A 13,913-nucleotide genomic window follows, 5' to 3' on the forward strand; every position below is an offset into this window, starting at 1 on the left:
GGGTCTTAATTAAACAACTGGAAATTATAAAGAACACAATGCTCATACAGCCGAGGGTATTTTAGCATTGCATTATTTTTTAAATATGTTGTCCACAGACATGCACACATAAATGCATGCTTAAGTGAAAACAGTTCCATACTTCACTGTGTCACTGGTGTACAGGGTAAAAAAAACACACACAAAAAAAACACCTTTATTTGTATACCAAGAGCCAAGAAGCCTAGATGTATCAAACTTGGTGGGACTGTTACTTGGATAGATATTGAGAGGCGATTAGATTTTGGAGTAGTTTGATCAAAGGCCAAGGATAACATGGTCCCAAAAACACCTTTTTTTGTACATCTCAATAACCAACAAGCCTGGATGGATGATCTGAAGTACATATTGATCAGCAAAATACTTGTGATTGATTGGTATGAATGACATCCTTAATTGGAGTAAGCGGTTGAAGATGAGTGAGTGAGAGTTGTATGAATGACTTCATAAAACATTCACACAGAAGTCATGGTGAAGTCATATGCAGTCAAAGACACCATTACAGACACTTGTAAGTTTATATCATGCTGTGTGGAGTGCGCAGGGAGAACGACTAACAGGTGGCTGCCCATAAATAAGAAATGCGACCGTGTCAAAAAAAAAAAAAATTTGAGTTATGTTTATTTTTACTGAACAAATCAGAGTAATAGGTCCGCTTCGTGGCCAGTAGTGCATGCTTATAATCTAAAATAGCATCCTGCCACACCAGGTGGAACACCTCTAATTTGGAACAATGCCATTTCTGTTCCAAACCTCTAGCCTTCTGCCTGAGGTCACGCAAATAATCATTGAACCAAGGTGCCTGTGCCTTAGGAGGGCGTGACCTTAAAAGAGGAGGCACAATCTTATCAAGTGTAGTTTTAAGCATTAAATTTAGACTATCCGCAAGGCTGTCCACTGATTTAGCATTCTCCAGACTCAAAGCTAAAATATCAGGTAGTCTGGCCTCAAGTTCAGTTATAGTTGAGGGTTTAATATGATGCCGCAGTTGTAGACAAGGTTGTTGTTCCACTAAATGCGGCAGCGTAAATGTAAACCTGAAAAGTGAATGGTCAGAGACTATAGATGCGAGAGGTAAAATGTCAATATTTGTGACAGCAAACCCACGTGCAAGAACCAGATCCAGGGTATTTTCACTAATGTGTGTCGGGTCATGAATGAATTCCTGGAAACATATCCCAGCATGCCTTAACTCAGCCACTACACCCTGCTTTTGAGGTGGGCGCTATTACTGAGGTATTACCTAGATTTACAGAATTTGATAGTATCTCACTAGACATGCTGATGAAACTCGTAACATCAACAAAAAGCACAACCTGTTTATTTGATCCTAAAACTGTTTAAGGACTGGTGGCCCAAGAGTGGGCCGACTGTGCTGGAAATTATTTATCTTTATCTTTAACTTCTGGATCTGTTCCTAAATGTTTCAAATCTGCAGTGATTAAACCATTACTTAAGAAACCCTAGTGTAGTGAAGAATTGTCGGCCGATATCAAATCTATCATTTTGCTCTAAAATTCTGGAAAAAGTAGTGGCATGGCAGCTCGTGGACTATCTTACTGAGAATAATCTCTTTGAGCCACTGCAGTCTGCTTTTAGAAAATATCATTCCACAGAGACAGCTCTCACTAAAGTGGTGGATGATCTTCTGCTTACAGTGGATTTGGACACCACTACAGTTCTGTTGCTGTTAGATCTCAGTGCTGCATTTGATACAGTGGATCATCATATTCTACTTGATAGGCTGGAAAATCATTTTGGGAATACTGGGAGTGCCCTTGCATGGCTGACGTCATACTTGACCAGTCGTTCTCACCGTGTTTTATATAGTAACACTACCTCTAACCTTAGTGACATGAAATTTGGGGTTCCACAGGGGTCTGTCTTAGGCCCCCTGCTTTTCTCCCTTTATATAGCACCTCTTGGGCACATATTGCGGAGTTTTGGGGTTTCCTTTCACTGCTGTGCTGATGATACTCAGTTATACATGCCGATAACTGCTGGTAATCTCGTTCACATAAAATCCTTAGAAGCAGTGAGAAGTTGGATGTCCAGAAACGTCCTACTTCTAAACTCTGATAAGAGTGAAATGATGGTTCTTGGCCCAGTGAGACATCAGCATCAATTTGACCAGTTAATGCTCAGCCTAGGCTCGTATGTCATACATCACACTGACAAAGTGAGGAACTTTGGGGTAATTTTTGATCCTACGTTATCCTTTGGCCTCCACATTAGAAATATTATGAGGACTACTTTCTTCCACCTGTGAAATATAGCGAAGATTCGTCCCATCCTGTCTATGGCTGATGCTGAGACCCTGATCCATGCATTTATCTCTTCTAGATTGGACTACTGCAATGTTCTATTTTCTGGTTTACCACAGTCTAGCATTAGGGCTCTCCAATTGGTTCAAAATGCTGCAGCCAGACTTTTGACACAAAGCAGAAAGTTTGACCACATTGCACCCATTTTGGCATCCCTTCACTGGCTTCCTGTCCCAGTGAGATCAGATTTTAAGGTTCTGCTACTAGTCGAGAAAATTGTTCACGGACTGGCACCTTCCTACTTAGCTGACCTAATTAAACCTTACATACCGGCCTGGGCTTTGCGTTCTCAGTGTGCAGGACTACTTTGTGTCCCTAGGGTGAAGTCTGCGGGTCACAGAGCTTTCTCTTATCATGCACCTGTTCTATGGAATGATCTCCCTCCATCAATTATACAGTCAGATTCTGTGGAGACTTCCAAGTCCAGACTTAAGATGCACTTATTTTCCCTTTCATATGACTAGCATACTGGTATAGTTTTGTTTTACGCTTTTTACTCTTTTAATTCATTTTTCATTTTATTAGTAATTGGAGCAGGCTGCGGCCTCAACTTTACCTAAATTCTGGGTCTTTTAGTGAAGCTTAGGGCTAGTGGCTGGCGATCACCTTAGTATTTATTCTGTTTTTCTTGATGATTAATGCTGGCAAATTATACAGTTTTTTTTTTTTTTTTTTGTCTTTTTGATGCCTGATTATGTTTCTTCTCTGTTTAAGGTGCAGCTCCATCCAGAGATGGGAGTTGTATTTGTGTTGGCGACCCTCCTGTCCTCTGCACCAACAGCATTTCTTGTATATTCATTTTGTGAATTGTTCTGTAATTTATGTCTGTAGCATGGCCCTAGCAGAGGGTCACCCCTTTGAGTCTGGTCTGCTTGAGGTTTCTTCCTCAGAGGGAGTTTTTCCTTACCACTGTTGCTCTGGGGGTTAGTAAGGTTAGACCTTACTTGTGTGAAGCGCCTTGAGCGCAACTTTGTTGTGATTTGGCGCTATATAAATGAAAATAAATTGAAATTGAAAGTATTCACAGTGCTTCACTTTTTCCACATTTTGTTATGTTCCAGCCTTATTCCAAAATGGATGCAATTCATTTTTTCTCTTAAAGTTCTACATACAATACCCCATTATGACAATATGATTTTTTTTTTAGATTTTTGCAAATTTATTTAAAAAAATAAAAAAAAGTAAGAACTCAGAGGATATCCACAGCTTTTGCCATGAAGCTCAAAATTGAGGTCAGGTGCATCCTGTTTCCACTGATCATCCTTGGGATGTTTCTACAGCTTAATTGGAGTCCACCTGGGGTACATTCAGTGATTGACATGATTTGGAAAGACACACACATCTGTCTACATATAAGGTCCCACAACTGACAGTGCATGTCTATGCACAGACCAAACAAGAATTGTCTGTAGACCTCCGAGACAGGATTGGAGGCAACCAGGGTCATCATCACCAGATGCCCAAACCATGTTACCTGTGTCCCTTTCAGGAGAGGAAGCAGTGACTGAACTCCATGTCTCTCCCAGATATTCAAGCTTCTCACTGTGTACTGGATTTGGCTGTGAAGTCACTTTGTTGTCAGGTTACTATTCTGAGCTAAAGCTAATAACTGTGTAAGATAAATTTAAAATACAATCCAGATTGTGGTATTTGTGAAGCATGTGATGGGTGATTTCTTTGCATAGAGATGGAAATGACCACACTGGGCAGAGGCATAGTCAGTCTATGCGTTCAAGGACTCACTATTCACTGAACTCTTTAAATCTCCTGGAAATATAATATACATCCATATTCCCATGCCCCACTCTTCAGCAGAATACAGTTTTCAGTTGTTAACAGATACATTTTAGTTTTGTCATAATGTCCTATTATAAGCATAGATATTCATGCATAGACAAAGTATTGTCATCAGCATGCCCAGTCGCTCCCATCTCGTGGGGCTGCGTTCAGCATCATAATAATCAACAGTAACCTGGAGTATATACTATGACAACATTTTCTCATTTTTGGGATTGGGTCATCGATCTGAGCCAGAAATCAGTAATGGGAGGTCGATTTAACAGCAATTTGAATATTTCAAAATTAAACTGGGTCACTAAAAACTGTTCAGTTCATAAACTAGACTGATTAGGTTGTGTGGACATCCTCTGGTTTGTACCATAGTCATAAAATAAGACGGTGTCCCAAGGTCGCTGTATGAATCCATACAAGTTCACTTTTGATCTGGGGCTTGTTCTTTTTCTTCCTACAGGTGTGTTCCACAGATCAACAATTGACTTGCCCACTGTTGCATAACTACATTTTACAAATTACATCTTATGCATGAGTGTTTTTTTTTTCCTGTCTCAGTTTTAGCTGTCTATTGTGTTTCAAATTCAAATCCCGCGATAACCTGCTCCACTGGCTGAGCTTCAGTTGCCCCTGCCTGATGGAGAGATGTCTCCGGATCAAATTAAATTAAATTTCTTTGGTGTTATGTTCTCTGAGAATTGGTTGTCAGACTTTCTTTACTTTTCTTTGTGTCTAGTGTCAGTATTCTGATTGGTGCGCCGAAAGCCAACACCAGCCAACCCAACGTCACTGAAGGAGGAGCTGTGTACTTGTGTTCCTGGAGCCAAACTAACTGCAGCATTATCAACTTTGACGATCAAGGTAGAGTATCTGAGCCTGTACTGGTCATCCACCTCAACTCAAACCATCGTCTGTGCCAAAACAAGACTTAAAGTAAATACAGGTCACAGCTGCGTTTGATGTTTTACGTTGTTGTGGGATAGAAAAATGTCACTTTGACAAACAGTGCTGTTGGGAAAATATGCTGTGCTTTCTAAGCTGTCATAAAACAGTCCGGGAGAAGTCACAGTACCATCCACAGTCTAGCACAACTCTGCTTGACCCTTAGGAGTTCCAAACCCAGTGGTTCTGTTTTGATTGAAACCACACCCTGGATGTTTCAGCAGTGTTTGAACGGTGGCTGAGTAGGGTTGCGTATCGAGAACCGGTTCTTTTTGGGTATTGTTAAAAATTTATTCGATCCACCGATATCACCTTTTTGCATAACAATTCCCTTATCGGTCCTTCAGAGTGGCTGTTGTTTTTGAGGGTGTTTGTCGGGAAAATGATCATTCCTCTACATTGATTACAGACCTTGCAGTGGGTCTCTAATCAACTGTTTCTGTGGCGTGACTCCACTTTGAAGCGTGAACCAATGAAGCAGTGCTTCTTTACCCCTCTCAAAGTCATTAAAATATGTCAATCGTGAGTCACTTTTGTGTGGAATAAGTCACTAACTGGAACTCTTGTCTTGTTGCAGTCAAGAAACAAGAATCGTCCTCCGTTCCGTTGGCACAGCTCCAAATGCTGCATGGCTCTCTGCCGAGACAGAGTCCGGTCGGAATAAATAACTTCAAAGCGAATCACCGTTTTAAATAAAATGACACCTCTTTCCAAACGCTGGAATACTGACAATAAACTACAATCGACTAAAATGTTTTTTCCTCCCAAAATGAAACGTCCTGCATTCTTTATGAATTTCATCCTGACAAGCAGCACAGCTGGTTGAGCTCAGCTCAGAGGTATGGAAAGACATTCATGCCAATAATGTCTGAAAGGAAATGCTTTTGACAAAAAAACTACAGATTTTATTTCTATTTATGTCCAGAGATCAGGGATCCACCATGTAGAGTTTATTTAAGTCCAGAGTTTAAGGATCCAGTGACCAATTTCATAATTGGTTACGTTAAGACTCAATAAAATGTTGTTGACATAGAAAACCTGTAAAGCCTACTTTTAGTACACAGAAAATTCACAAGAGGTATCAATAAGGGAATCATTAAGGAATTGGATCGATAAGCGGAATCGATAATGATATCGATATCGATAAACTCTTACCAATACCCATCCCTATGGCTGAGTCTGTCTCAGGCTCCACTCCTTGTGTCTGATTGTATCCGCTGTGCTATGATTTCCTGTGAGCTTTAACCCGGTGTTATGAGAGCTCTTTAATTAGGACAGAGTCATTACGGGACAAAGACCCCAGAGTACCTGGGCTGCCCCCATCACAGCCGTAGGAAGCGATAAAACTCACAGATTAAAGATCACAGGGTCAACGTGCCTCACACGCTGACATCCATTGACGTACACACACTCAGATGGTGAGCTGAGACAGACTTTGTCCACATAAACTGTTTACATGCACACGCTGTCTCTGAATGCAAGCAAAACCACAAGTTCTGTCTCACACACACACTCACACAAATAAACACACAATGACTCAAGCTTTTGCAGTGATGTTTCAAGGCTTATTTTTGCAATTACAGCCCCTCAGGGTGCACAGCGTGTTCAAGGAGGACGCAGTCCAGACTCCATTAACCAGACATGGCATTTGGACATTGTTTATTTGTCCAGTGCAGTATACTATTACAGTTGAAAAATAAAAATGATGAATATAAGATCAAATTGTGGACCGTCACCTTTAATTTGACAGTATTTACACTCAAACATGAAATGTAATTCAGCAATTCCCAAAGTTTAAAACTGGTTCCTGCTTTGTTACGTGTCCTTGTTTGTTCCCTTATGATTTCATTGACATGTCAGCAGTGTGTCCCACAGTTTGAGAATTTGATTGTGGCAGTAGGTGGCGCTGCACGTGGTGGTGCAGCATGACGGCGGCTCTGCTCTCTGACGAAAGAAGCCTGAATACGTTTCTGCCTTTGGGTCCGAATGAGCTAAGCTCACATGCAAACCTTGGTATGAGTGTTTATTAAATCATATTTTTGGGGACTGCACAGCGGTTTTCATAACGATTTGCTTTGTTGTGGGCATTAAAAGTTATTAGCTGCTTATTTTCTCAATAATTGTGCATTAATGGAAGCCAACACCTCAGGCTACTGATAGCTACTAAAATTGCTAAAACTGTTAGCATATATCAATACCTACAGTACATGCATACATGAATTTCAGTCATATATGTTGGGAAAGTGTAGTGACACGGACCCACAACTGGGGGCGTAAATGAGCAGACAATACATGAGCCAAAAATACAACACTTTACTGTTGTGAAAAACGCACACGAGAATACAGACAAATGCAAAATTTGGATCACAATCAAACTGTACAACGTGATGTGTAGGTAGGCTCGAGGAGGGCCATGAAGTGGGCCGCCTTGGAGAATCGGTCCACTATCGTGAGGATGGTAGTCATGTCCCGGGACGGCGGGAGGCCCGTGACGAAGTCCAGGCCGATGTGGGACCAGGGGCGATGGGGCACAGGTAACGGTTGGAGGAGTCCCTGTGCCCGTTGGTGGTCAGCTTTTCCCCTGGTGCAGGTGGTGCAGGCCTGGACATAGTCCCGGACGTCGGCTTCCATGGACGCCCACCAGAAGCGCTGCCGGACCACTGCTACGGTCCTTCGCACCCCCGGATGGCAGGAGAGTTTGGAACCGTGACAGAAGTCCAGGACGGCAGCTCTGGCCTCTGGTGGGACGTAGAGGCGGTTCTTCGGTCCTTTACCTGGGTCTGGGTTCCATGCCAGGGCCTTCCGGACGGTCTTCTCCACGTCCCAGGTGAGGGTGGCCACGGTAGTGGGCTCAGGTAGAATGAATTCCGGCGGATCCGACAGCTCGGTTTTGACTTCGACTTCGTGAACCCGGGACAGAGCATCCGATCTTTGGTTCTTGGTCCCGGGGCGGTAGGTTATGAACCTCCTGTAGAAATTCGCAAAGCTGAGGAACTGTTGCAGCTTCCTACGGCTTGTCGGTTGGGGCCAGTCTCACCGCCGCGACCTTGGCCGGATCAGGGGCGATGGAGTTGGAGGAGATTATGAACCCCAGGAAGGACAAAGAAGTGCAGTGGAACTCACACTTCTCGCCCTTCACAAACAGCCGGTTCTCCAACAACCGCTGCAGGACCTGACGTACATGCTGGACATGGGTCTCAGGATCCGGGGAAAAAATGAGAATATTGTCTAGGTATACGAAGACGAATCGGTGCAGGAAGTCCAGCAAGACGTCATTTACCAAAGCCTGAAATGTCGCGGGGGCATTGGTGAGGCCGAACGGCATGACCAGGTACTCAAAGTGACCTAATGGGGTGTTGAATGCCGTCTTCCACTCGTCTCCCTTCCGGATCCGAACCAGGTGGTACGCGTTCCTAAGATAGAGTTTTGTGAATATTTGGGCTCCATGCAGGGGCGTGAACACCGAATCTAACAGGGGTAGAGGGTACCGGTTGCGGACCGTGATCTCGTTCAGTCCCCTGTAGTCAATGCATGGACGGAGGCCGCCGTCTTTCTTGCCCACAAAAAAGAAACCTGCACCCATCGGGGAGGTGGAGTTCTGGATCAACCTGGCAGCTAACGAGTCCCGGATGTAGGTCTCCATTGATTCGCGCTCAGGACGTGAGCGGTTGTACAGCCTGCTGGACGGATACTCAGTGCCCGGGATCAAATCAATGGCGCAATCGTACGGACGGTGTGGGGGAAGCGTGAGTGCCAGATCTTTGCTGAAGACGTCAGCGAGATCGTGGTACTCCTCAGGCACTGCCGCAAGATTGGGGGGACTTTAACCTCCTCGTTAGCGGTCAAACCGGGCGGAACTGAGGATCCTAGACATTCCCGGTGACAGGTTTCGCTCCACTGAGCCACAACCCCAGATGGCCAATCAATCCGGGGGTTGTGTTTGATCATCCAAGGGAAGCCCAAAATCACGCGGGAGGTAGAAGGAGTCACATAAAACTCGATCTCCTCCCGATGATTCCCAGACACTACCAAAGTTACTGGCAGTGTCTTGTGTGTGATTAAAGGGAGAAGGGTGCCATCTAGTGCCTGCACCTTCAATGTCGAAGGAAGCGCCACCAGAGGGAGCCCTACCTCCCTTGCCCATCTGCTGTCCAGCAGATTCCCTTCTGATCCCGTGTCCACCAGTGCGGGGGCCTGAAGGGTTAGATCCCCACTCAGGATCGTAACTGGGAGTCGTGCAGAAAGACGGGTTTGTCCCACGTGTATTTCTTGGCCCACCCTTAGCCCAGTTTCTAAGAGTGGGCGTTGGTGTTTAACCGTTTGGGGCAGTCTCTCTGCTGATGCTCGTTTGAGCCGCAGATAAAGCACTCTCTGCGGACCAGTCTCCTTTGTCTGTTAGTGGCTCTGACTTTAGCCCTGCTCGTGTCCATAGCATCGTCAGCAGGGGGAGCTGTCGCCAAACGGAGCGCTGAGGCAGTGGAGCGTGGGGAGGGCGGTACCTTTTCGGAACCGGAAGGGAGAGGGACGGCGCGTACCCGACCACGCCCTTCATCTCGCTCCCGACGGCGTTCCTCTAACTGATTGTCTAATCGTATGACCAGATCAATAAGCCCATCTAAATCCTGCGGCTCATCCTTAGCCACCAGATGCTCCTTCGTGCAGCGGTATTCCAGCCGGACCTCGCAGCCGCGATGCGGACGTCGACCGCATACTCTGCTGCACTCCGATGCCCCTGTCTCATTGACAGCAGTGCTGTTGAAGCAGTCTCGCCTCTGTTTGGGTTATCAAATACTGTTCTGAACTCCCTCACAAACCCAGTATAAGAGGTAAGGAGCCGTGAATTCTGCTCCCACAGCGCCGTAGCCCAGGCGCGTGCCTCACCTCGAAGCAGATTAATCACATAAGCCACCCTACTGGCATCGGACGCGTACATCATGGGACGCTGTGAAAAGACGAGCGAACACTGCATTAAAAAGTCTGTGCACGTCTCCACACAACCTCCGTACGGCTCTGGGGGACTTATGTATGCTTCAGGGGATGGTGGGGGGGTTCGTTGAATGACCAGTGAAATGTCTATATTCGGCACCGGGTCAGCAGGAGGAGCTGCAGCAGCGCCCTGAGCGCGCACTTCCACCTGCGCGGTGAGAGCCTCCATCCGGCGATTGAGGATGACGTTCTGCTCGGTCATTAGATCCAACCAAGCAGTAAAGGTGGTGAGGATTTGCTGCAACTCACCTAACACGCCTCCTGCAGATGCCTGTGCACCTTGCTCTTCCATTGGCTGTTCAACAGATGGTTGACGCCCCTCAGGATCCATGACGATGGCCGAGATATCCTGTTGAGAAAGTGTAGTGACACGGACCCACAACAGGGGGCGTAAATGAGCGGACAATAGATGAGCCAAAAATACAACACTTTACTGTTGTGAAAAACGCACACGAGAATACAGACAAATGCAGAATTTGGATTACAATCAAGAACATCACTTTCACGGAACCACAAAACGCTGCACCCAGCAGACAGCAGCTACAGCAACTTCTGCAAACACTCAGAAAGGAATTACGTGCGTAACGGCATAGTCAAAACGGCTGAGAATTTACCATAGAGGTAGACGATATCTCGGCGACGAGGTGGAGATGTCGTCCGGCTTTTGTGTGCGTGGTTGAAGACCTGGTGATTGGTGACAGCTGTCATAGTTGATGAGTGACAGCTGTCACCTCGGCTGTTCCTGTGAGGCGGCAGCGCCCTCTCGTGCCTGAAGCCCGCACTTCAGGCAGGGCGCCCTTTGGTAGTGGGCCAACAGTACCTCCTCTTCAGCGGCCCACACAACAATATAAGTGCATTTCACTCCTCCCAGTATTTAGGAGCCGGGATGGAGGACCTTTTCATCAAGCATAGTTCAATCTCTGCTTTATCAGTGTTGAACCTTCTGACGGTTTTGCTTTGTCCAGGCCTGTTCTGGAGGTGGATGTTCAGCTGGATCCTGGAGCAGATCAGACCATGGTCTGTCCACCAGTCATCTGCACCAGTCATTGTCTTGGTGGACTGGACATCTTTGTAGTCGTGCATTTGGACGATGATGTAGTCGAGCAGGTGCCTCTGTTTTGAGTGAGGGTGTTGCCAGGAGACTTTGAACTTGATTCATGACGAGCTTGTGTCTCATCATGGAGATGCTGAGATGGTATTCAGCTCACTTCGTGAGAAGCAGGGCACCCCCCCCCCCCCGCTAACAGCTAGCAGCCACATCAAGCGGACATTGATATTTTGAGAGTCGGAACTCAGCTCAGCCACTGTCACTCCAAGTGGCCACGCCCCTTATCATGCATACGTTTATGGCTTAAAATGTTTCAAAACTAAAAAGCTAAAAAAAAAAATTCCCCCCCGAGTTGTCATGGAGGGGAGGAATCTATCTATATAGACAAAACCCATTTTTTTGTATCAGGCTGTAAACATATTTATTTCTGCTATAAAATTGGACATTTTAACATGGACTTCAATCAGAACTTTTGGAGCCAACCTCAATTGGCCAGTGAAGAAATTGCAACTTTTTCTTCTTCCAGATGTGCCTTATCTGTACCCACTGAAACTTACCACTTAGTTAAAGCCAGTAAATTCTACAGTCAAAACACTTTCAACACTTATCTTCCTTCAAACAACATCTGTAATATGTGAATCCAATGGAGGATGAAAAAAATCTGGAAGTAAATTGCTGATGCAGAGCTGATGCAGAGCTGATGCAGAGCTGCTACACGTTGCGTGATGCACAGGTGTGTGACGAGTTGTGTGGAGCTGGAGGGCGGGATGATCTGTGAGCGCTTTAAAATGACATCGCTGACTGGAAAAAAAAAGTGGAATTGATATTTTTCAGCTGGCTGCTCGAGTAGAGCCTCCGTATGGGAAACACCGCTTCAAAATGTACTTGTTGAATCTGCTGTTCTCAATGGTCGGGTGACAGTTTGATTAGAAAAAAATAAAACTGCGTAGTCAGTTTTGTAAACTTCTCCCATTTTGTCACCACAGCAGATCAGAGAGAGATCTGCATGTTTATTTGGCGCAAGTTCTACACTGAATGCTCTTCCAGACACGACTCCACATGAGAAGGGGCAGGGCTGGCATTGACCTGACAACCTCCCACTCTGGAAAGGAGCACAAAAACTGCTTGGCAACCACACCTTCCCTGAATAATAATAAAAGTGAATGTGCACCATAAAGGTCAAGAAACTGTCATACAAAATGCAGTATGTAATTAAAGGCTTAAACCGCGGTCTCACGGCACTAACGAAGGACACCGAAGCCAAAATGAAACAAGAAATCTGGACTTATGTTGACTTTCGGAGACATTGTTTAAATAAGACTTTATTGATCTCACAGTGGAGAAATTCACATTACGTACACGAGATGGGTGCGAGTAGAGGAAAATGTGCATCAAACGGCGTGTGCAAGGGTAAGCAATAATAATAATACTTGTAACAATACAATAAAATAAGAAAGTGAGGTAGAAATAGAATATGTCATCCAGCTTTATTCCTGTGGCTGTCAGAATTTTCAAACTGTTGAAAAATGTGAATGAATCCCAACCACAACTTCATTTCTTCTGTATTCCATTTTGCTTTCTGTCTTGATGGTTCCTCAACGTCTGCGTAGTTCCCGTACCGTCAGTGTTCCATCTGACTGTCGTCCAGCTTCATCCAGCCTCCCAAGTCCCATGTGTTGCACAAACCTTAACAATATCTGAACAGATCAATAACTAAAGCTCAGACGAGCTGAATGTAACATCCTCGTATCGCTGATGACTCGTCCATGTGTGGGACGAAAAGCATCATTTTCATACAGAAACAAAAGTGGAAAGAAGGTTTCATCAACTAACTTTAACTATTTATGCATGCTCCAGCCATTTGTGGCTGGCATGCGTGTGCACACATTGTCAAGACAACTAAATCCTGCACCTGCAAGTGCTGCAGACATGAGGACGGCTGGCTGCACCCAGTCTTATACCCGGGGTCAGTCACATCATCATAAATGTTTTGTTTTGATTTTGTTTAAAGGATCAAGGTCAAAATTCGCTTAATTTTTCTTTCGTTAGTTTTGGTTTTGTTTCGTTCCTTTTTGCGGTCTTGATTCACAGGCTTTTCAGTGATGGGAAAAGTGCCGGATCATTCATCTATTCATCGACGATTTGTGACTTTGTCACTTTTTTCCTTCATTCAGCTATCGTCGTGTGTGCCATGTGTGTGTGTGTGTGTGTGTGTGTGGGGGGGGGGGGGGGGTATTAACAAATGCAAATGATGTGGACAGGTTGAGCAGCAGCTGAAATGCTGCTGTGTAAATAAATGCACGTGTGACACATCATGTAGTGTTGTTTCAGGTGCTGTGAGGCATTAGAGCAGTCTCTTTGGAGGTGATTTTACAGGTGTGTGTGCGCGCGTGTGTGTGCTTGCGTGCGTGCGTGTGTGTGTGTACCTCACATGGGGATCTTTATGTTGTGTTTAAAGTTACAGATGTAACAAAACAGTCAGAATCTGATCTTAGTGTTTAGACAAGAAATGCATTTGTAAAAATATGATTTGAATTGCATTTCAAAGTGCCTACAAATGAGGCTTGAAAGAACTTTTGAAAAAAGAAAAGGATTCCATTGATCTTTAGCTGTCGAGACTTGCAGCATGGAATCGGGTTCACATCAGATATTCACATCAGTCGGATTTTTACTGGCATATATATCTATATATATATATATATATACTGTATTATACAAATAATGAATGCTTACTACTGCAATGGGAAGAATATTTCATGAGGTAAACTCGCATTAAATATTCT

At 44.7% G+C, this 13,913-nt stretch overlaps 1 protein-coding gene across 1 annotated transcript in view; it reads left to right on the forward strand.

Moving 5' to 3' along the window:
- The window catches only part of LOC117507546 (integrin alpha-5-like), a 215,658-nt gene that overhangs the window by 29,031 nt on the left and 172,714 nt on the right, over positions 1 to 13,913 (forward strand). Inside the window, exon 2 of the mRNA XM_034167411.1 lies at positions 4,891 to 5,015. Coding sequence (XP_034023302.1) covers positions 4,891 to 5,015 — 125 coding nt within the window. The remainder of the gene's footprint in view (positions 1 to 4,890; positions 5,016 to 13,913) is intronic.

This window comes from Thalassophryne amazonica, chromosome 3, assembly GCF_902500255.1.
Source record: "Thalassophryne amazonica chromosome 3, fThaAma1.1, whole genome shotgun sequence".
In the NCBI taxonomy this organism is placed as follows: Eukaryota; Metazoa; Chordata; class Actinopteri; order Batrachoidiformes; family Batrachoididae; genus Thalassophryne; species Thalassophryne amazonica.